The sequence below is a fragment of the Ciconia boyciana genome, chromosome 14 (genome assembly GCF_034638445.1).
Source record: "Ciconia boyciana chromosome 14, ASM3463844v1, whole genome shotgun sequence".
Lineage (NCBI taxonomy): Eukaryota > Metazoa > Chordata > Aves > Ciconiiformes > Ciconiidae > Ciconia > Ciconia boyciana.
The window spans coordinates 6,162,372-6,185,943 of NC_132947.1; the positions used below are offsets into that span (position 1 = coordinate 6,162,372).

At 39.6% G+C, this 23,572-nt stretch overlaps 2 protein-coding genes across 3 annotated transcripts in view; both read left to right on the forward strand.

Moving 5' to 3' along the window:
• The window catches only part of LOC140659619 (serine/threonine-protein phosphatase 4 regulatory subunit 1-like), a 28,103-nt gene extending 14,870 nt beyond the window's left edge, over window positions 1-13,233 (forward strand). For both annotated transcript variants that reach the window (XM_072879462.1, XM_072879463.1), the window contains 10 exons: window positions 320-756; window positions 2,660-2,892; window positions 3,967-4,059; window positions 4,581-4,766; window positions 5,057-5,218; window positions 5,851-5,951; window positions 7,173-7,293; window positions 8,034-8,168; window positions 8,922-9,063; window positions 10,054-13,233. In XM_072879462.1, the coding sequence (XP_072735563.1) occupies window positions 320-756; window positions 2,660-2,892; window positions 3,967-4,059; window positions 4,581-4,766; window positions 5,057-5,218; window positions 5,851-5,951; window positions 7,173-7,293; window positions 8,034-8,168; window positions 8,922-9,063; window positions 10,054-10,208 (1,765 nt within the window). In that variant the 3' untranslated portion in view covers window positions 10,209-13,233. The remainder of the gene's footprint in view (window positions 1-319; window positions 757-2,659; window positions 2,893-3,966; window positions 4,060-4,580; window positions 4,767-5,056; window positions 5,219-5,850; window positions 5,952-7,172; window positions 7,294-8,033; window positions 8,169-8,921; window positions 9,064-10,053) is intronic.
• A 1,225-nt stretch (window positions 13,234-14,458) lies between these two features.
• On the forward strand, window positions 14,459-19,964 carry ANKRD60 (ankyrin repeat domain 60). The gene is given in 7 exon segments (XM_072879530.1): window positions 14,459-14,633; window positions 15,487-15,524; window positions 15,526-15,618; window positions 17,711-17,804; window positions 17,807-17,875; window positions 18,795-18,845; window positions 19,726-19,964. Coding segments are annotated over 7 exon segments (759 nt in total).
• Window positions 19,965-23,572: the final 3,608 nt, after the last annotated feature.

Genomic DNA, 23,572 nt, shown 5'->3' on the forward strand with positions numbered 1-23,572 from the left:
GAAGAAAGAAGATAATTTTACTTGCTCTTCGGGGCTAAAAATCTCAACTTGAGAATATAGTTCCAGAAAAGGTATGAAGAGTGAGGTCACGTGTCTATTTGAGTGTAGCCACATTATTGAAAAATTCACTTTGATGGCTTCACAGGAGGGTAAAGGGAAAACTGGTGAAGTAAAGCATAGTGGTAACATAAATTCTGTCTTTCTGCAGAGAAAATAAGCTTCTGTAGTTGATGCTGTCTTTTCTGAAGTATTTCACTGAAAAGTATTGTTACAGAGTACTTTAAATTTTATTTGGATAATTGTGTGTGTCTGTTACCAGTTCAGAACAACCAATGGAAATCAAACCAGAATCATCAACTGAGGAGACTGCAGCTGAAGTTAATACAAAGCTCTCAGCTGAGAACCTAAATAAAGATACACGGGAAGAAAGTTCAGATTATTGTACCAATCCCGGAGAAGATGTCTCTCGATTGTCTCAGGGTGACAAAGTTGCTGCTGGTGTCATAGAAGTCACTAAGGACAGCAGTTTTCCTGGAATGAACTCAAGGCTACAGTCTGCTGAGGATATATTTAATACTTTTCTATACTGGCGTCCTCCTCTGCCTGATATAAGTCAGGATCTGGAGTTGCTTCAGTTCAAGACTGAAAAGCACAAAGATAGCTGCTCTGTGCCATGTAGTAACTGTGTTGCTAGTAGTGAAATAAAAAAAGTTCTAGAAAGCTTACAGGAGCACATAGATGATCCAGATGTTCAAGGTGAGACTCTGTAACAGTAAAATCATGTTTTCTCTGAGCAGGTTTTCTCCTGGCCTTTACAAACCCCTTGACTGTGTTTTAATTGGCTTGGTGTTCATAAGGTGATGAGACTTTCTTGAGTAGTAAATCATAGTAGAAAGTTATGGAACAGCCTTTTTCACAAGACCTGAGTTATTTTTACAACAGTTGGGGAAGTGTGCCTAGCTCCTGTTCGCATGAGAAATAAATTGGATCTAACTACAAAAGGGAAAACAGCTTGTTGAAATTTGTTAAAACTGTCTTTAATTTTAAGTACTGTAACTAACTACTGTGGTTTTAGGGACAGAGCTACCTGTTACAAGCTGAATTCATCTAGTATTTGGTTGAGTGAGAATGGCCCTAATTTCAAGTCATCTTTCCTTAGCCTCCCCATAGAAGCCCATTGATGAACATACTGAAGTTATGATAGCCTGGTAGTGGGATGCATATGTGTTTCCTGGGCCAGATCCCTCTTGACAAGCCTGTCATCTGTAGTCAACTCAGTTTCTTGTTTCACTAAGTCTCTCGAGTACTTTAGTGAATTAAAAGTTTTCATCTGCCTGTTTATTCATCCCTCCTCTGCATGCAGAGTCACATCTGCAGGAACTGCAGCATCATTTGGATTCCTTGTTGCAGTGGTAGTGAGTAGTAAGCCGACTGGCGGTGTGGCGTATTTAGGTGGCTCCCCATGGCCATTCAGAAAGGTACCAGGAAAATTAAAAATTCTTCACATGTGAGAGGCAAAGGATCAGAAAGAAAGAGGAAGATTTAAAAGAGGAAGAGGTGAAAAAAAATTAAGATTTAAAGCAGTAAAGGAGAAAGTGTAAATTGAAATGAACAAATAAAAGGAGAAAAAAGTGTAAATGAGTTTCAGAAAGAAAAGGCAGAGAGTAAAAGCAAAAGGAAAAGAGAAAAAAATTATGTAGAACTAAGACAAATGGAGAGATGTTAGCTTGGCAGCTATACAGTGAGAAATGAGGGGTGTGGAGAGGCATGGGAGAAAACAAGACTATTTCCACCCCCCCCCCCCCTCCCTTTTTTATTATGACTTTAGCTGAATGGTCTTGTTTCCTTTCTCAGAATAAGGAGATATGGATGTTCATTTCTGTTTTCTTCCTGCTCTAACAGCTAAACCAGTCATAAATATGCCTGTAATCCATTCTTCTGCCTTTAAGTTGCCTGTTCCCCTTATTTCCAAAGTATTCTAGTGTTCTTCACCTTTAAAGTATGCTCTGATGTTTTATCTTAAGACTGTACTTGCTGTAGGCTTATGTAGATGTTGCTATCTCAAAGTTTCTGCATTCTGAACTCTTAGTAACTTCATGTTCCTAGCAGCAATGTAGCATAATGTGCAAATACAGTTTGTCCTGACTTTAGTGGCGATACAGTGGTAAACCTGACCTTTTGTTTACTATCTACTTCTGCAAAACAGTTCAGAGATGGTTTGACTAATTCTCTCCTCTGCATAGTTTTTTCTCAGAAATGTTTTAAATGCACATTGATGCCTTTTCCAAGCAGCTGAATCAATTAAAGTATATAACAAAAGAATTTGTATTAAAATGTTTGACAGTATGAAGAATGGGAGGTGAGCCAGTATGCTGTGATACCTCATTACAGGGGATTATTAGAAATATCTTTCAGTAGTAGAAATTGGTAGAATGCTTCTGCTGAAAATGTTAATACGTCCAAATCATTGCTCTTAATTTGTGATGGTTTTGTGGAAGAGTAATGGGCCTTTCCGTTCGAAAAGCAAATGTTTTGCTAATATACCATTTCTGTGCAGCTCAGACTGGACTTCTTTCTATCTTTTCAGATTAACTAATTACAAGTTTAATGCTTTTAAATGTGGAAGGGAGACTAAATAGCGTTCTTTTGCTTCATACAGCTCAGGTCCAAGTGTTGTCTGCTGCTCTCAGAGCTGCTCAGTTTGATTCTGTTGGTGACTATGAGACCAAAAAAATGGAAGAAAGCAGTGGCAATCTTCAGAACAAAACTATTTCAGATGAAACGGCTGTTTCAGATGCTACCTGCAATCAGGTGGAGGAAGACACTCTTTCATCCCCTGCCTCCCAGGATAACATCAGTGACCAGTCTGCCACCAGTATACTGAAAAGCACAGTAAGTATGCATTGTGCTCCATGTCTGAAATGAATTCTTACCAGTTGAAGGACTGTGCGTGTTCATGTAGTCCCTGGCATAATTGACTTACTTCGGCTCTAAAGCCTTTGAACATTACTACACCATAACTATCGTATACTACTTATTTTAATTAAAAAAGAAAAAGAAAAGCTATTGAGGGCTATTAGTTCTGTTTGCACACAAATTACCTAAGAATTAAAGTTTTGCAGTAGTCTTGTAGTTTTTTTCAGATGAAGTGTACCAAGTACAGTTTCACCTCTTCCTGTAATGAATCTAAAATTAGTCTTTTATCTGCAGGCAGGAGGCTGAATCAGGTGGTGACACATACACAGTTCCTGGTTACTATTTCTTGATTATAATGTACAGACATGAGTAAAAAGAACTGTTTGCACAGTATTTAATGTTGCTGGAGCTAATTGCAAAATATAAAGAAAAACTCTCCTTGTCTGTGAACAAAAATTGCACGTAAAACCTGTACGAACAAAATGTAAAATACTGTGTGAACTTTTGAACTTTGTATGTTTATGCTCTTTTAAACCTTTTAATTCTTTTGAATTTTTTGTTGATATTTGGGGGGAGGTGTATGCTTCATAATTTAATAGGCTTGGGAGTTTCCAGCAGTACGTTCTAAAATAAATAAAGCTTTTATCATGGTGTTGACTGACTTGGAGCAACTGCTAAGCTGTCTTGTTTAATATAATTTAAATTCATGCCAAGAATAAAAACTATTTAAGGGTATAGTAAAAGTAACCATCCAAAATGTGTATGAATGTTGGGTTTATTGTGTTAAATTAGATTGCTTTTTTTGGAAGTAAATCTAACTACTGTTCCCCTTGTTGCTGCTATGGCCTTAATAGTGTTTGCCTTAGTGTACAGCTCTGTTGTCTTTTTGTACTTGTATAAACACACTGAATAAGGCTTTGCTTGTACAAGGCTTTGTCTGTAAAAGGCTATTCTGTATCTGAATTGTGTTGTTCTGTAGTGTGATGCTTTGAAATATCCCGAACAGCAGTAAGTCTAATTCATTTCACTAGCTAGTACGTCCTTTTACAGGACTCAGAGGAACAACACAGAGGAACCAGTGTATTTTTAAAGAAGGAACAAGAAAATAATCCACCATTTGAAGATGACAAGTCAAAATTACAGGTGATTTAAAATTGCATCTAACTGCTTTAGTGGAGTACTGGATACAGTTCATCTTATCCTTAATACAGTGATAGCTTTTGCAGTTGATCAGTTGCAGAATGTAAAGAAATGCTCTGGGCATTTGAGGAGAACTCTATTTTAAATCAGAAAGCTAGAAAAATTCTGTTGCCTTTTTGGCATCTTAGAGGCTATCTGTGCAACCAAGGTAGGCACTGACTATAATGTTTTGTCACTGGATTTACTCTTTTTCTTCAGCAAAGAAGAAATTTTCAGTTTGGTTTGATGTAACTTGTTGATAAAGTAATAATTACTGTTCACTGACTGCTCTATTCTGAGAGGACAAATAACTATAGGGGTCACTTACACTTTGTAAAGCTAGCCCACAAAAGGGGCGTCTTGCCACTGTTTGTGTTTTGCTGCCAGCTGGTTGGTAGCAAGAGAATACTGTAGCACAACAGGTGTATTTTCTTTCTGATCTTAAATTAAAGTGTGTTATGCTGATGTACTGTCTCTATCTATAGGATATCATACCTCAACCTTTATTAGACCAGTACTTGTCAATGACCGACCCAGCTCGAGCCCAGACTGTTGATACTGAAATAGCCAAACACTGTGCGTATAGTCTTCCTGGGGTGGCCTTAACGCTGGGCAGGCAGAACTGGCACTGCCTGAAAGATACATATGAGACACTGGCCTCAGATGTACAGGTAAAAAAAAAAGTTTTTTCATCATAAATCAGAATTTTGAGTAGCTCTTCTGTTCAGTTTGTTACACTGAAGTTATAACATTGTATACTTTCTTATGAGAGACTAAATGTGCACTAAAAATATAAAAGTCAAGATTTAAATCAGACTTCATAAATATGATTAACATTTTCTACTGCTGTGTAACTAGTCCTGTTTCTTCTGCGCTCTCAATCCTCACATAGGTGTAGTTCAAAAGCTTCTTTATTTTAATTATGGTGCCTAACCTAGTTCACTTCTTAAACTGTTTGCAGTGGAAGGTACGTCGGACGCTAGCTTTCTCCATACATGAACTAGCAGTTATTCTGGGGGATCAGCTAACAGCTGCTGATCTGGTGCCAATTTTCAATGGATTCTTGAAAGATCTGGATGAAGTGCGTATTGGTGTCCTTAAACATCTGTATGACTTTCTAAAGGTAGGAAAGTGTAATTTAATTTCTCAAGATAAATTTTTTTCTGACTCCATTATATTAAGAGAGTTTTTTTAATGAGATGTGCAGGTATCAATATCTAATTAGGTGTTTAGTTTTGTGCAATACTGCCATTTTGTGTGTGTGTCTATTGCTTTTTTTACGGTCCCTCACTTCTCTTCTGTCTCATATCCCAAGAAAATATCAAAACTGGAAACCCTGTGTAAATGTGGTTGTAAATGCTCCTAGCTGTTGTAAAGGAACTAGTATTTTGTTCAGTGCAGCTGGAAACTTGGACTATTAGCAATTTGTGTTTGGGGCTGGGAGAGAAGAGAACAGATCCTGGTGGGCTGCTGCATAATAAACACAAATCCTTAGTTTTGGTTGTTCAGTCTTATGCCCAGAGATGGTGCTTTGACAGGTATCCTTGCAGAAGAGATGACTTAAGGTACTTTTTTGGATGTTAGTCTTGCGTGTCCAGGCACTCAGCTAGTTGTGCGCAATTTTTAGTAAGCATCTTGTGAATGATCACTTCCTTTCAAGTAGGAAAATGCACATAGGTGTGAATAGAGTAATACACCAGAGAACTGCAAGTATTGAATCTTATCAGTTTTATACTAGTAATGTTTTTCCTTTAGTTACTTCATGCAGACAAAAGGCGAGAGTATCTTTACCAACTTCAAGAATTTGTGGTGACTGATAACAGCAGGAACTGGAGGTTTCGTTACGAGCTGGCAGAGTATGTAATTTTGTTAACTTCTGATTTTTAATCTACACTACTAACTTGGAAATAGATAATTACATTCAGAAGTTAGCAAACCTTAATTAGGAGCTAAAAGATCACAAACATTCTTTATTAAGGAACCAAACTTAAAAACCATTGGCTTCTGGGGTTTTTTGTTTGTGTGTGGTTTTTTTGTTTTGGGTTGGGTTTTTGGGGGTTGTTTTTTGGGTTATTTTTGTTTGGGGTTTGGTTTTTTTTGTTTGGCAACTTGTGTTGTAATCAAGCGTGACTGAAACTTAAATGTCTGTGATTATACCAAAACGGAGATCTGGTTCACTTGCAGCTTATAAAAGATGACAATCTGATCGATACTATTTAGTGAGATTGCAGATTTTGTTCAGTTTTAGACTGCCTTGTAAAAATCAGTGAAATGTATGTACAAAGTCATCTTTCTAATGTGTATGAAAGAAAAAACAGTTCTTAAAAAATTAATTTATTCATTTGGTATTTCCATATGACTGGGAGTATAATGGAGGTAGAGTAACATCCCACAATTCTTTTTCTACAAGCCCTGTTGATATTTGGAGCACCCAAAGAATGTCCGTAGGCATAGTTTGCAGCTAAAATCTGACCTTCATGTTTATCTCATTGCTTTGTTTGGGCTATTGAGGATTTATTCTCCCTTTGTAGTTTGGCACAACAAACTAAATCTCACTCTGGTGCAAGAATGTTGTACAGCAGTTCCCTGACATCTAGTGGAGAGCTGTTGGTTTGTGCACGGCTGCCGGTAACATCCTGGCAGTGCTGTGGCTAGAATGACTTCTGTACAGTTCTGAGATATAAACCATTTTCTGAAATGTAGATTTTTACACAGAAGTAAATATTTCGTTTTCGCTTTGCAAGAATGTACAGGGTATTAGTCTGAAGCTGCAAAGAAATTTCTCATCGTACTTCTGTTTGTAGCTTTTGTTATTATTTGGGATAATTTTGATTCATTGGTACATCTAGTTTGGATAAAAGTTTCTCTTGGACTCCTTGGTGGATTAAAGCATGTACCTCTTTAATACGTGTGTGCACCTTTATAAAGTAAAGAGAAGAACAAACTGTTCAAGTGCTTTGTAATAACCATGGTATTTTCAAGGTTCCAAATGATCCTTCCCTATGTTTAACAGATAGTATAATCAGAGCAGGTTAGTGTTGCGCTTGCTAGAGTTAATCATGTTCTTTGTGTTTCAGGCAGCTGATCCTGATACTGGAACTCTACAATCCCAATGATGTCTATGACTACTTAAGACATATTGCACTAACTCTCTGCTCCGATAAAGTTTCGGAAGTTCGGTGGATCTCCTTCAAGCTGGTAGGGGATTTAGTTCACTTCCTGGCAGGAGAGGAGGAAAATGATCCTTGAGAGGGATAGCTGAAATTACTTGTCTGTAAGAAAGCAAAGTGGGGTGAATACAGATATGTTTTGATAAACATGGTAAACAATATGGAAAAAAGTGAAATGAAAACTTTATAAAATGTTTTGAGTTGTCAGACTTCCACAGATATTAAAATCGTTCTCTGTCGGTTGTATGTGAATGATAAATGTATTTTCAAGTGGATGAAAACCAGGATATAGAAGACTTGGGAGACCTTCCCCCAGTTCTGGGAGGAAAAAACAAAGTTACTGATCTTTCCTCAAAGTTGATCTAATTTGTTATGAACTTCATGATAATGCCATCATCCCATAGATGTCCTGAATGAGTAGAAAGATTCCTTCAAGTTTCTTCTTTCTCCTCATGGCACCATGGAAAGGGGCATTATTTTAATGGTTGTTTTAATTTCTTTTAGTGCTTTTTCTTTCACCTGAACAGACAGCTTTTTTAAAGCTTATGCTTTCTTTTCTCCAGAATAAGCACAGTAACTTACTAAATTCTGCAAGCACAGCTGATAACACTGAATACAGTTTTTAGATTTTTGTAGCCTTTGGATTTTTGAATCCTTTGTAGGATTCAAATGAAGTGATGCTTTTTTAACTTTTTAAGGCCTACAAGTTAAATCTCATCTCTTCTTTTTCCCCCTCCTTTTCCCCTTCCCCCTTCCTTTGCTTCACAGGTTGTAGCAATACTACAGAAGTTCTACACAAACAATGCAAATGCACTAGGATTAAATTTCATTAATGAACTTGTAGTGCGGTTTCGTCACTGCTCCAAGTGGGTTGGAAGACAAGCTTTTGCCTTCATTTGCCAGGTTGGAATCTTCTCTGTGTTTCTATTTGTACATTTAACTTGGAGCCAGTTTGAGGCTTTTCAGCAATGTGGGCAAAACTGAAATTTGGACTCAAGAATTTTTTTTGGTCATTCTTTGGGTTCTGTGATTCTGTGGGTTGACAAAAGACAGTGGCGGAGTTGGTCTGGTTTCAGTACTAGCATATGGCTATCCATTTTCAAAGCTGTGATCGTTGTTCTGTGCCTCCAGCTGAAATAACTGATCCTTGTGCTTTCTAGTATCCCAATAGCAAAGTCAAGAATTAAGTCCTAAACTGAGATGCATTTTGTAATACTTTGACATGCTAGGATAAAGGTTCGCAAGGGCTCCTCAAACTACTTCTAGGTGCCAGGAATTATTTCCCTCTCTATTTCCACTTACCCACCGCCCTCCAAACCAAAAATACTTACTTCACTAGCAATGAGGAGCAAGGGTTGAATGTTGAAAGGCAAAAGGATGATGGCAGGCAAGAGAGCAGTATTTCCTAAAATATAGTTGAAAGAAAGTTATCTGTTCTTGTTGGGTCATCTTCAGATGAACTTTAGAACGGTAAGACGTGTTTTCATAACAGTATTCCAAAGGTTGTACTTATTTCACCAGCATAGGGTGTATTTGTTCAGAGTTAAACAGTGACTTTTTTTAATAGACTAAATTAAGGACAGGATGGAAAGGAATGGCAAATAGTGTATTTTTAATGTAAATCTTGCTTTCTCATGTTCTCTGTTTATCCTGTAGGCCGTAGTAGAAGAAGAATGTATGCCTGTCGACCAATTTGTTGAACACTTACTCCCCAGTCTTTTAAGTCTTGCTTCAGATCCTGTGCCAAACGTAAGGGTTCTGCTCGCCAAGGCTCTAAGGCAGACGTTACTGGAGAAAGGTGTGGTTGTTAATTTCCTTTGAAAGGACTAATGTCTCATGAATGCTGTCTTTCCTCTGCCAGTGCAGTTTTTCGTAAATGGGCTCAGCTGATAAAAGGCTGCTTGGTTCTGTTTATACTGAAGACAGAATTACGCATTGTAATCTGGCATACTGCATTTAAATTCAGATTTAGGAATAGAGATTTAGGAAGGTATGCTGTAGTGGCTTTTCCCTCTTAGAATATTTGATCATCATCCCTAAAGGGCCTGAAACTGGCACCGATCATCTGATGAATGTATTACTTCATCCACTAGAGGGCAGTGACGTCCTTGTCTGTGCCAAGAACTGCGACTGCTAGATGCTGCTGCAGGGGGTCGTTTTTGGTATCCATGATGTGTATGGCAAATACATTGTTCTTAAACATCACATCAGATTATTTTGATATATTTCAAACCTTTGTGTTAATGAAGTAGTCGTCTTTGGGGTCCTTCAGATGAAGTGTTTTACCTTTTTCTGAAATGGTTTGCTTTGTCATTTTAGTCTTCAGCTAACAGTTGTACTAGGAAAGAATGTAATTTTGTGTGCTGCTACAATTTCCTGTATTACAATTCCTTAAAAACAAAAAAATCGGCTGATCTCTGATTATTCAAAGGAAGATGCACAGGAACCTCCTCTCCTGTCTTTTTTCAGAATAAAGTATGGAGAATATTGTATAAAACATTGTACAGTGGCAGCTTCCTGAGCTTGCGTTTACTTGTTGATACGTTTCTATTTAGGGCTCAGCAAAAAGAGTTTCTCTTAGAAATACTTAAGTACCTAATAAGATGAGTAAGAAGCAGCATATTTCTCTGTCAGCTTCCTTAGCTTGCTGTAGTTCCTCTAAGGAGCCTGTAAATTGGATGAGCTATCCTAGATGTTTTTGGCATCCTGTGTATTTCTGCACTGCTTATGCCCTAGGGTTTATTCTTTTGGCTTTGATTAAAATTGTCTTTTTCTCCCCTTATTCTAGCTTATTTTAAAAGTGTTGGCAATCCTCATCTAGAAGCTGCAGAAGAGACCATTCTAGCCCTGCAATCTGACAGAGATCAAGATGTGTCCTTCTTTGCCACCATAAAGCTAAAACAGGGTAGCATGGACAATACTACCATTGAAAAACAAAACTAATGTGTTCTTCTGCAGTAAATGCTGAACATCAAAATGGTTATTCACCTTATGTTCGCGGTTAGTATAAATAATGTGGACAAATAAGAAGGTTTTTGTTACCTACTTGAGCTGGAAGGGGTCTATTGAGAAATGTTACGATGTTCATTTCATGACCACCCTTCATCTACAGCTGTGTGTTTGTCTGATATGCATGAGTAATTCCTTTTGGTTTTTCTTTGTAAATGTGGGTGATTAACTCTGATCTCACCTGCAGTTTGGTATTGTATTTAAAGTCTTACACCATACACAGTGTTTCAGTGTAATTGGAATTCATATTTCATTTTTTAACAGAACACTTCCAGTAGTAGAGCAGTCTAAAGTTATAAAGCTATAACTTTAAAATAGTTTCTAAATCTTAGACCCTGATTATAGCAAACTCACATGAAGATATTCTTTTGTCACTTCTAATGTAGTTTTTGTATTGTTTCAAGTATTGCATTTTAACTAAAAGAACCCTGTATATATGTGAATAGTTTTGAATTTTAACAAAAAATGATGAAGAACTTAATTCTGTATCAGTGGAAGAAAGCTCAAAAATCATTTCATTTTATAAAGTAGTTACTCTGCTAGAATTAAAGCATGGTTCATTTTTACTTAATATAATGTGATATTTTTCAAAGCACAGAGAGCTCAAGATTCTTTGTATATGATGACTTTTCTATTAATTTGTTATTTCTGAGCTATAGCCTTACAGGTGTTAACATGTCAGTTTTCATTACTGCTGGCTCTGGTAGTGGTAGGTAGACTATAAATTTCCCAAACTGAAAATTACTTGTTCTGCCCTAGCAAAGTTCACTTCATTTAGAGATTCAGTTCCTGCAAGGTGCTATATCTGTAGAAGGGTATTGTAGAATTTTACAGATGTAACTGTGTGTGTTTGTTTTACATACACACCTCATTTAAAAAACACCTCTTAACTGGTCCAGCATTCAAATCCCGAACAGCCCGCTACTTTGTTCCTACGAAACGAAGGATCTCTACATTCTGAAAAACCCCAAATAACAGATGTTCAGGGGAAAGGTGGTGATGCAGTTTACTCTCTAACTTCTCTTGATTCTATGGTAAGGTTTGGAGCAAACAACAAATGAAGGTTACTGAGATCCCTAAGCTTAAAGTAGGACGTCTTCTGTGTATTTAAACAGGTGTTTCGGAAGAAAGAAAAACAGATAGGACACAGTTCAGTTAATAAAATAGGATAGCTTTTGACCAGTTTAAAAAATTATAAAGCTAATATTTTTTGGTGGATCCTGTCTTCTGTTGTGTCCCAGATCTGCAGATAATGTGGGGCCTGGAAAATAGATAGTCTTACTTTTATAGATTGTGGATTGGAACTTTGTCCTGTTCAAAAACTAATGCTTGAATACTAAGGAAATGATTTAATGTAACAACAGTTACTTTCTCTCTGTGAACACAATACTTTATCATAAATATTTCCCCTTATTTCACTATTATACTAGTAAGTAGTTCACGTGGGAGAAGGCTTTTACAGAAACTACTTTTTTCTTTTTTGTTTTGTTTTACATCTGTCTTGTCTGCAATACAGCAAGTAGGTTCCTCAGCTGGATTCTGTATTTTTGGAGGGCTCAGTTTTATATAAGTTTGTTTAACTAGTCTTGTATTATAATATGTACAGTATTTGTAACAAATTGTTTTCTTGTGAGATCACAAAATGCTTTTTGGAAGCTGCAGGCAGAAATATACCACTACTATCACTGCTATTACAGCAACCAGTATAAACTCTGTAAACTCTGCAACATTCTACATTTAATTTTTTACAATTTTTTTTATAATTTAAAAAACTGCTTCTTCAGTACAGACTTTTTATGATTGCAATTTGTTAATAAAAAGACCTCTCAAGTTAATTTTTTCTAGTTCTAATATCTTTTTCTAATGCTGGCATTATACTGGTATTTTCTAACAGTTCAAATTTTCTAAGGCCTTTCTGACAAGGTTTTACTTCTGTTTTTTATTATCAGTTCATTAAATTTCTCAGCACTGAACAAATTTGTTTAAGTGCGTGTATATGTAAGTATGTTTGAAATGTACTGTATATAAATTAAATACTTTGAACATTAACCCAACCCAGGTTTCCGTTTGTCAGAATCTTAAAGAGTTACCTTTACTTGCAATAATCCACTGGAAAACACAAGCTTCCATATGTCTTAGCATGTTTGGTTAGTGTTCACTAAGAGGTTTTAATTAGGATAGCCACCAGCTATAAAAGTTCACTAAAAGGCTAAACGAAGTTCATTCTTTTTAACAATATTTTGGTACCTCTCTGGCTCCAGAAATCATGTCTGTTCTAAATGATATGATTTCAGTAGAGCGTTTAAAAACTTGTTAAAACTCTACAGTTGCATGCACTAATGGGGGACATCATAGTTTTGGGGTGGCTTTTTTGTAGACAGTGTGCAGGTCTATTAAACAGATTTACCCTCTACAAGGTTTGTCTTTTTGTTTTTAGTTTTAAACTAGAAATTATTTCAGCATGACTAAAGACCGCACTTTACGTCTTGTACTAGACAAATGTATGCAATGATGAGTAAAGCGGTGTGTTCATGTACAATTCTCTGGGTTGTTTAAATTATGCAAAAATATGTATTTTAAGTCAGATGGAGCAAAGTTAGGTAGTTGATCCACTTTCACAATAGCAGTAAGAATACCACTTTTAAACATTTCTAGCTAAGGAACATGAAAATAAGGTTAGTGGGTGCAATATTGCTTGGATGCTATAGGAAATTATCAAGCACTTGTAATCCAAAGCATCTTAGTCATGTTGCTTAGAGTGGAGACTCAGTGGTATCTTGTGTATGATACACACTTGGCATCTGTCGGGATGCCGCCCTAGTGGCGGCTCTGTCTGTACCCGGTGGTGTTTAGAACCCAACGAAGTGGGGACACTCTGGAAGTGTCATTCATTTGGCAGAATAGAGTATCTATGTAACTTTCTATTTGTATTTATCTCAATAAATCCTGTGACTGTTTTATAAACCAGCTTGTGGTAACTGACTTTTGTTCTAAGTGGGATGTGGGATGTGAATGTATTCTTTTGGGTAACGAAACACCTCCCTAGCATAAACACTGTCATCTGTCAAACCAGGGTTGAGGGTGGAATTTGTCATACTGTGTAGTAAAAAGTCCATTAGGTGTCCAGAGATTTGAAGTAGCTCTTCCTGCACTTTTTCCTTGAAGTGAGCGTGCCAAAAGTGCTTCGAAACTAAAATTGTTCTGTCAGAACAGAAACTCTAACAAGATGTATTTTAAATGAAGAGAACTTGTGTGTGCTGGGTGAGACTGGTATTCAAATCTTTATCTTAAATCCTTCCCTTTCCAAACTTCAGCCTGGAAGGACATTCGGGACTTTTTTTCAGTGTGGTGTTGCTCTCAGACATCCCACGTTAATGAACTCTGTGTAGTTGTTGGGCCTGGGGGGGTGTGGGGTGTGTGTGTTAGATTGCTTCTAATCTCAGGAGTCTTCTGTATCTTCTGCTGCTGCAATCACCCTTTTGGCTGTTTCAGACACTCACTGGCTGCTCCATCCTGTGTGCTAGAACTTCTGCCAACTGCTGCAAAAGAATATCTGACCTCCCCTCTCTTTTCTCTGCAGGATTTTAGCTGATGCAAAAGCAAGGAGAATAAACAGTCCCCTGCACCCCCTGGTAAAGCCTACCCACACACCTGGAGTTAGGGCACAGGACCCCTCTGTAGTAAATTGGAAACACAAATGAAACAGCCGTACGCTCTTTATTACATGTTAGACTAAACAGGTAGATTGAGATCTAGACTTTAACAAAGAAAATAGGAACATAAAATATGGGCAACTTTGGGTATTTACCTCAGTTACTACTTTGTTTCTCTACTGCTTTGTCTTCCAAGTAAGTTTGTCATCCTAGTGAAAATCAAAAGATGGGCAGGAACAAAAATCTTTTTGTAATCGCTCTGGTGCATTACTTTCTGTGGTGTTCTCTGCTAAGTTCAGGTAGGCTATTACATCACACGCAGACTACTGCTGTGATGTCTGTTTATGCTGCTTGGGTACTGTAATGTGCTTATGATACATGGGGGGATCTGTACACTTTGATGATAGAAGGGGAATGTCTAGCAGAGGGAGGAATTACTACCAGATCTAGACCCCTGTCCTTATAACAATGCCAAGCTTTTTCTGAGACAAGTCTCATGAACTTTTCCTGGTCAGGTACCACTTCATCACCATGCCTTCCTGGCCCCTGTGGACCTTTAGTGTCCAGCTCCGTCTACCTGAAACTAATGAGATCTTTTCACTGCCTCGATGCCAAAATGACTTGACTCTGAAGAAGCTCAAGTCCCATTAAGAATTGTTGACTGGGATCCCCCTTCATTTCCAGCAGCTTCAATACCTGGATGAAGGTGAGAACCTGTAACCTCTGGGATTCTTGGAGGTTATTCCTAGTATCTCTACCTGCTATTTATGGCTACCTTTAGGTTCTGGATGAAAGTCAGGGTTCCGCTTTCCTCTTTACTGTACTGCACTTGGATTTCAGCTCTTGACTTAATGCTTAACTTCACTTCCTACTCATTAAAGATACTCATCCACTCAACAGGGTCTCTTCAGGTTAGAGACTGCAAATGCTGACCTCTAAATTCCTGCTTAGCCTTGTCAACAGGCAATGCCAGTACCTGGCTGGTTCACCTCAGCCTGTAACAGCTCTAGCAAGGCTCTGGCTGACCTCTCCACAGGTAGAATTGTGCGGAGCAGTGGCTTTTTTTTTCCCCATTACATCAGCTGGACGTGTGGCAGTGGAGTACTTCGCTTTGGAGGTAACAAGCAGAGATGGCTATTGAAACTTGTTTAAACCTGCTATTTAAAACAAAATAACTTCCTACTATTTGCTTCCTCAGATCAAACAAACTTGGTGCTTTCCTTTTAGAATAAAGACGCCTTGTGTGCATGGATACACAAGTATTTTTCTCCTACAGTCTTGGTACTTACCATGTTAACTGTAGCTTTCTGTGGGTTACAACCCTTTCCCAAGAGCCCTATATTGTAGCCTTTTCTAGGCTAGGAGTGTATCTGTGTCTTCTCAGCTTTAGCCCAACAGGACCCAAGGTGTCCTTGATGCATTATGACAGTAAAATCAGAGAACACCAGCATGGCTAAAAGAATTCAGTCACTGTTTAACTTTTTTTTTTCTTTAAGCTGGTCGTTGCTTTCTCTGAGGATATGTTGACTTGCTTTCCTTTCTTTTCTAATTCCCTACAGTAGATCTGCCAGATGAGTCTACATTTAAGGACAATGGTAACTGTCCCGGGTGGAACGATTACGATGTGCATCTGGCAACAAGATGGCTGGGGGCATCTTGTGGCAGCTGCTGCAAAAGGAGAGACTATGATGGTTGATTCCATTACTTCTGTGAATGGGTGGGGTACTGTGTGTGGAAAAGCTAAAAGCCTATTGCTGAAGGTCTAAGTACTCTTACAAAGCAAGACTTGATAGAGCAAACAGTGGGGAAGTCTTTAATGGCAGAGACTTGCCATAGAAATTAAGTGGGTTAGTGGTACTGGCAACAGTTCACAATTAAAATGGTAATTTCAAGGGAGCTGGTAATCCAAAGACGAAGAGTCAATCCCTAATGCAGTCTGTTCAATTTAGAAATAAGACTTCTTTTTGCTGTTACTAGTAAACAGCACATGCACTTGGAGTGCAAGTTCTTTTCACTGTTTTATAACTTTTTGTAGCACTGATGTGAGCATACTTTCAGATTACTTTTCTTGTTCCTACTTATCCCAATGTCCAAAAAACGTTTGCACTTTGTATTCAGCTGCCTGCCATTTTACCCTTCTGATGTGTTCTCAACAAAACATACTTATTCCCAGTGTTTTTCATATAGATAGGAGAAATAATACATAGTATGTATTTTTCTTAGTTATCTTAAAACATCATTAGAAGATTGAGATTATCTGTTCTTGGGTTTTCCAGTGAGGCTGAGTGACTTGTCTGTAATTATGAGAACCAGAGGCAGAAGCTCTCTGTTTCATAGTTCATCCTCCTCTGGCCATACTGACTCCAGAGTAAGAATGGGACTCGATACACACCAGTACCAAAATCAAGAATCAGAAGACATTCCCTGTCTCAGGCGCTTTATTTGGTGCTAGCTTATGGACCGTCTTGAGTTTGTGATCCTGTTGAGTCTGATAAGTAAGAAAGCTTTGATTTTTATAGCACAAATAGTTTCTGTGGTGCTTTGATAGAGTGCATGCTGCTTTCTCGATTTAGGACTGAAACGTTGTCTCAGCAGAAACACAAGGTACTCTAGCTGATTTGTACTGTAAACCTTCAGGCCTGAACAGATGTGGTCATGAAATATCCTTTGGCACCTTTCATAAAGAGCCATTATCTCCGTTTCCCTGGCCAAATTCCAACCTGGCTAATCACATTCTCTTCCTCTGCGTTTCCCCAACCACTGCAAATGGATACTGCAGGGTTCTTCGCTTCCTTTTGTTAACTGTTGTGTAGTGTTGCGGTTCACTGGCAAGCAGCTGTTCTGCCTTGTGCCACAAATGGCTTACGTTTTGGTATTGGGCAAATTGGGGTTTGGGGTTTTTTGTTTTTGTTTTTTCCTCCATGTTTTGAGTTCCCTGTGTATTAAAGATTCGTCCTACTCAGTGTAGAGCAGGAAACAGAAGGATGTGCCACAAAGACAAATGGTCTCCTTTGAAATGAAAGGTGTATTGGCATAAGAGCCCCATAGAAAGCTTGTTGACACTGTTGATTTTCAAATGGAAAAAAAAATTCTTTTCAAGAAATAACCGTACAGCTGTTCTAATAGCATGCTTCCACTTACTAGATGAGAAAACCCTGGTGCACTGTGAAAGATGTAGCCCAACATGGAAATGGTTTCTCAGGAAGAACAGCAGCATGAGGCACCTGAAAATTGTTCCTAAGAGGCCTCTCAGCAACACTTTAGAACTGATGTGTTTGGCTTTATTACAACAACAACAAAAAAGCTCCTTCTGGAAAAGAATGTGATACAGGACTGTTTCCTGAGGCAACTTAGGTTTATGAGTTGTCTGCTGGAATTAAGGCCCAAAGTTTCACCTAGCTCCTAAGGAACCTGGGCTTATGTGGCCAGGTCTGTCTGTCTTCGTCCCCTCTCCCCCAAAACTCTTGGCAGTTTCCAACAAATCTAAGAGAAGGACGGGGATTACAAAGAGAAACAGTTTCTGTAAGATTTGTGGTGCTTAATAACTACATACGAAAGGAAAACCCAAATTAACGTGCCCTCCAAGGGATGGTTATGAATAAACATCATTAGATAGTAGAGACTCGAGGTGGGGCAGAAGACTAAGAAACAGGCAGGTATTATTTAGCTGATTTATGCAGTGTGCAAGCATCCCCTAAGTACGGATATGAGACTTTGTTGATACCTAAAAAGAATCAGACTACTGTTTTGAAAGAGACTAAAAGGTTTGTGTTTACTCTGCAGCTAGCCCACCTGGGAGTTACAGAGAACTTTGCGGGCACCACGCCATATGCAAAGTTACTGGGACCAGAGCAGAAAAAGGAATGGGTAGCACACCGAGCTTCGTGGCACTGTTTGTTGCCAGCCACAGGGGTCATGCTGAAACTGCCAAGTTTCTCCTAAGACATGGTAATATTCTTAGATAGAACAATTCTTATCTGGCTGTAACTACACAGCATACCACCTTCCTGCTTACCCAGGCCATAGAATTTTACCCAAATGGCCTCGCATATTTTGTATTTGAGGTGGAGAATGTATTCAGCCCATCAGTTCTGATGTAGACGTGGAGACAATAAAAATTGCTGTTCTTGCTAAGTGTAATGACTTTTGGCATTTGAGAAATTCATATTGGAAAACAGGATTTCTGATTTTTAGTTCCCTCTGAGTGTCATTTATTTATTGCTATTTTCTTATTATCTAGAAATGCTTAGTTTTTATCAGTCCTGTGCAGTGCTTTATCAGCCACTGAAATACAAGAAGACTTGTCGGCACAAGCTCTATGGCTCTGACATTTGGGCTTTTTTGTTGCTTTGCAACTAAATTAAATAAGACTTCTTTCCCCAGAGATCTGCATTTGCACAATGGACAGTCCTTTGGGCCGACTTAGCTCACTGGATTGTCCTGAATGAAAGGATGTTTGTTAATCACTTTTTTTATCATTGAAACTGAGCGCTGAGGAGGAAATCCCACCTTCTCTGACAGCGCTCCCTTCAATCCAGGTTCTCGAGCCTGGCTTCCTCAAAGCTGGTCCCTGTTAAAGGACATTGTCATCTCCCAGTAAGCGAGAGCTCCCAGTATAAAAGTAATGGCAGTGCCTAGCTGCGGCAAAGCTAGCAATGTTCCCCTCAATGGAACAACAAATATCCAGTTGTGTGTGAGCTAAGGGTGGGAGCGTTTGTTCACTAGACAGGTTTGTTAATTCCACTGACTAGATGTGACTAAACCAAACTGCATCTGCCTTCAGAAAAAAACTGCATTGTGGCTTGCGGGTGGCATGACCGCCTTTCGTATGCCTTGTCACACTCGGACTGTGTGTGATTTTTTGCAGGTGTGGATTTGCATTCTAAAACCCCGCTAGGAAGGACTGCCCTTCACGTTGTTGTCCCAAAAATCAGGGTTCGTTCACCCGGTGTGCAAAATGCCAATATACACACAGAGCAGAGGTATTTTATTGCATATTTGTGCAGATATGGGTGTCTGTCCCAAGACAGCACACACAGCTTTCAAATTAACAGCTATTTATACACAAAGCATTAGCATATTGTCCTGGTTTCAGCTGCGATAGAGTTAATTTTCTTTACAGTGGCTGGTATGGGGCTATGTTTTGGATTTGTGCTGAAAACAGTGTTGATAATACAGAGATGTTTTAATTGTTGCTCCACTAGTCAAGGACTTTTCAGCTTCCTGTGCTCTGCCAGGGGCAGAAGAGGCTGGGAGGGGACACAGCCAGGACAGTTGATCCAAACTGACTGTGTTTTCAGCACAAATCCAAAACATAGCCCCATACCAGCCACTATAAAGAAAATTAACTGTATCTCAGCTGAAACCAGGACACATATTCAACTTCCTAATACATACGCAGTATTCTTCTATTAAATGACTGGTTAAAATCTCTTTGCCTAGCATGTAAATTAGCGTGTATGCTTAGTTGTTGTTCTTCAACTTTATCATCTGAGTTGGTGATATAATTGGGGTAGGTGGTCCGTGAGTCAGTGGTCGCGATCTCCCCCTGCCAGAATTACCTTTCCCCTAGTTTCCTACCTTTTTGGCAGATGTAGGCAGTTCTCCATGGCTTACTAACTAGACTAGTGATACATCAGTTACAGTTCTGCTTTTCGACAGCCACATCCTGCTTATTAGACAAAGGTACATTGTATAAGTTCCTATGGAGATAAGGTAGGGCTCTACAGTGGATTTCTATAGCAGGATCAATCTTTATGTGAATTGTATACTTACGTTGGATTATTACAACAACGTCACTGCTGTTGTGGGCCAGTGTGACTGCGCTGAGCTGCTCCTTAGCTATGGGGCACGAGCTCTCGGCCCAGACAGCGAAGGACAAAGGGCGGTGAGCCTTGCCCACCTGTGGGGCCAGAAGCAGAGTGAGCGCACCATGGGGTTCGCTTCCAGTGGAGGAAGAGATCCCCTGGCACTGTGCCACCCTCCAGCGCTGCCAATCGGGCGTCTGGTCCCACTTCCTAAAATACATACGGACTAACTTGGTTCTGGCAAATTTCAAGGGACAGTCAGTAACTTTCCCAGAGACCCACACTTCAAATATAGGTTACTGGGTGGGATTTGCAGGTTATATTTATGAAATAAGCTCATGTACTGGTGATGCTGCAGCTAAGATGACAACTAGCCTGACAGCGCAGCTCTCAAACACGCTTTTAATTTGTAGCTTAAGTATTTATAACATTGTTCTCTAGCCAAACTGGCCATTTAGTTAATACGGTTTGTAGGAGAGCTTGAGCCTGTCTGCAAGTTCTCTTTGGAATGCTCCTTGCTAAGGTAATTTCCTAATAGTTGGCAACAGACCAGGGTGATATAGTTTAATGAGTATTTCAGGGGACTGGAAATCCCTAGATCTTTAATCCAGTACTGGCCCTGACTGGCTTTATTGCCTCTGGCAGATCAGTTAAGGGTTATTTTATGAGTAGGGCAGTTTGTCTGCCATGGGAGGGTGCAGGCAAAGTTGATGTGCATGTAAGTGGCTAATTATGATTGCCCAGTGCTTGCTTAGTGTCTCCAACATTGTAAGCCTCAGGGCTTTGAAGGTTGGGGTTTCCCGAAGCCAGTGATGGGGTGAAGGGACTTGCCCATCTGCTTTCGAAGTTTCTTAGTATCCCAAGTGCCTTAGATGCTTTAAAAATAAAAGTACTACTTATGGTCTCTCTGCCTCTATGATCAGTAGAAGGAAGCTGAGCTTCTGGTCTGTTTCCTGAGGGCTTATTAAGGACTCAGTGCTCAATCTTGAGCAGTTTCCATTGCTTTGCTTTAAGAGACATCTTTCCAAAGAGCTCAGCACTTAACTTCCAATTAACCACAGAAGAGGTGGTTCTCAGTGGGAATGGAGCACTCCTGAGAACTTGGCCCACTACCTTCTTGCTTGCAAAGCCCCATGCATAGCCGGGAGATTCTACAAATAACTAACATGAGGAGTTTTGGTTTCCTTGTGTCAGAGCATTTTCTTTAACTGATAACCAGGATTGCTACACAAATATCCAGGTAATTACTGAATTTTGGCCTCAGTACTTAAGTTTGTGTTCCAGATTAGTGCCTGGGAGTAGCCATATCCAGAATGTGATATAAATCAGCGTCCTGTGGTGCGGCATTGTCTTTTATGAATAGGTGAAATGAGGATCAGAAAGATGCTGGCTGCGAACTTGGATACCTTTAGTTTATATCCCTTAAGGGAGAGATTGTGGCTAATGTTGTGGACTAAGAATTGACTTGAACGCTCTGCTCCCAGCTTTGCTTTGCGTGCATTGAAGGAACAGAGGCAAGTTACATAGACCTAGTCCTGTAGGAAGGGCTGCAAAGGAGGACATTGTAGTACTCAAGCAAAGGTGCCCTATATTCCAGGAAAAAAAATCAGGGGTTCTCAATAATGTTCCCATGTATGTTTTTTGTCAGATAGTCCCAGACGGAAATACGGAGTGTTGCTCAGGGTAAGCACGGTAAGCGTGACATGGCAGGTACCCAGGCATGTGGCTGCCTAGCTCAGAGACAGAGTTTAGTCTGTCCAGGGAATTGTTTCCCTGTGCTCACAATCCTCAGGTTCCTGGAAGTAAGTCCCTAAGCCTAGTTTCCGTGTTAGTAAAGTTACAATACTAACCTGGAATGCTTTAAAAATGCAGCTGCATCCCCTAAACACTCGCCTGCCTCATTCAGGGTGGAGGGTTGGACGGATGCCTAGTCCGAAAGCAGGGCTTTGCACCTTCCTTGCATGTTCCCTGCCACTGGACTATGTGCTGTTCTCAGAACGGTGTGCGTGAACCAGGAATCAAGATCGAGAAATGAAAAACACTGATTCAATCTCTAGAATGATCTAAGAAAAATATCCCTTTACTTCAGCTTTTTTTGTAAACTGAAAGGGCTTTGGGGTCATTGTTTTACTACTTTGTTGCAATTGCTTTCCTTTCCTTGAGTTTAAAAGGTCACAACCTAAAGGGAAAACCCCTGCTCGCTGTTTTGAATTGCCTGGAGCTACACAACAGGAGTGGCGGCAGTGGGGAAACGCCGCACTTGGCAGGAGAGTGCGCCAGGAGCAGGGCCACGCACATGGCGGCACCTCCGGAGCATCTGCAGGACGCGTGTGCCCTCGTCCTCGGGTCTGTGTCGTGTTCACCATTCGCGTATGAAAACTCTCTGTTTGCTTTTCCTGAGCCACGTCGTCTTGGTTGCATCCCGTTGTGAAGATAATCTACCCAGTCTTTCAAAGGCAGCAGCCCTGTATTCCTTCTGAATTGATATTTGTACTTGAAGTCTCTCAAATCGAAGATGATAAATACCTCTTATCTTTCAATTCCTTATTTTAATCAAGTAATAAAGCAAGGTCCAGAACTTCAGGCTATGGGAAGTACCACTTCTGAAGCCAGTTAACTGTGATTCCGGAAGACGTGTAGCAATGCTTACACACGCTGACATCAGTCTGAACAAATGAGCGCAGAATTCCTTCGGTTTGAGGGGACACGTTCATAGTATCATTTTAACAAAGTTCTCTCAAACAGGTTTTATACTGATTATTAATTCTATGTGACTTAAATATATAGTTGTTAAATAGCTGCTTAGGAGAATGAGAAGAACACAAATTTTATCAAAGTGATCAGTAGACAAGATATAAAAAGATGGTGCTTCTGGCATTTTGCTGAGCAGTTGAGTATTGCAAGCAGGATTATACAGAAAAGTCCTTAGAAATCCTTTATTCTTTCTTCCTGTTGTCTGTTGAGACTGTCTAATCTGTGCCCAAGCTTCTGGAAATGGGGAGAGGATTTGTAGTTGCTTTTAGATGTTATGCAGCATGCTGCATAGCTCTGGGAAAGAACAGTGAATGTCATGTGGAGAGAACTGGGTGACATCAGGACAAGGATGCCAGGAATGGCAGGAAATTATGTACTCTCTGATTATATAGTAAGGGACAAATATAAAGTATTTTTTTGCTGGATGCTGGAGACTCATCCTTTGGGAAGAACAGCACAGAAGTCACCAATGTGTTGCAGCTGGGAAATGGACTGGTGTGCACTAATCCAAAATTGTGTTGGGGAAAATTAGAAGAGAATTAATGTCTGGGTGAGACAAGCCCTGGAACAGCGTGTGCTGCTCTGGTTAGGTGAGAAAGGTGAACTCAAGCTAGAAGAGACCCCTAAATTAACCAGGGGAAAGGAAAGAGTTCCTCTGCCTGAGAGGGCTGGGAGGGTAGGGCACAGCCAATGGAAAGGACCATGCAAGGATAGTGTTGATCCTTGTCTAAGACTCTAAATGCCAGGGAGGTAAATAAGCTATTTACACTGAAGGAAACCGCTGGGATAATAAGACCAGAAATCAGAATATGTTTTGCAGCTCTGTTAGGGAGGAGTGAGGCAGAGAGACCTAACCAAACGTGTGTGCCTTTAAGAATGCTGCTGTGTGATGTAACGGTCTGGAAAACTGTTCGGGCTGCGTGGCAGCACTGTTGGATGCGGATTTTATTTGTTGCAACAGTGTATTTGTTGCTTAAGGTTTCTATTCCAAAGAATAAAAAAACGGATGCAGACAAAGCAGATGATATCGCCTGTCTTAAAGTGATCAGCTATGCGGTAGTGTGCACCAGAAATAAACATCAGA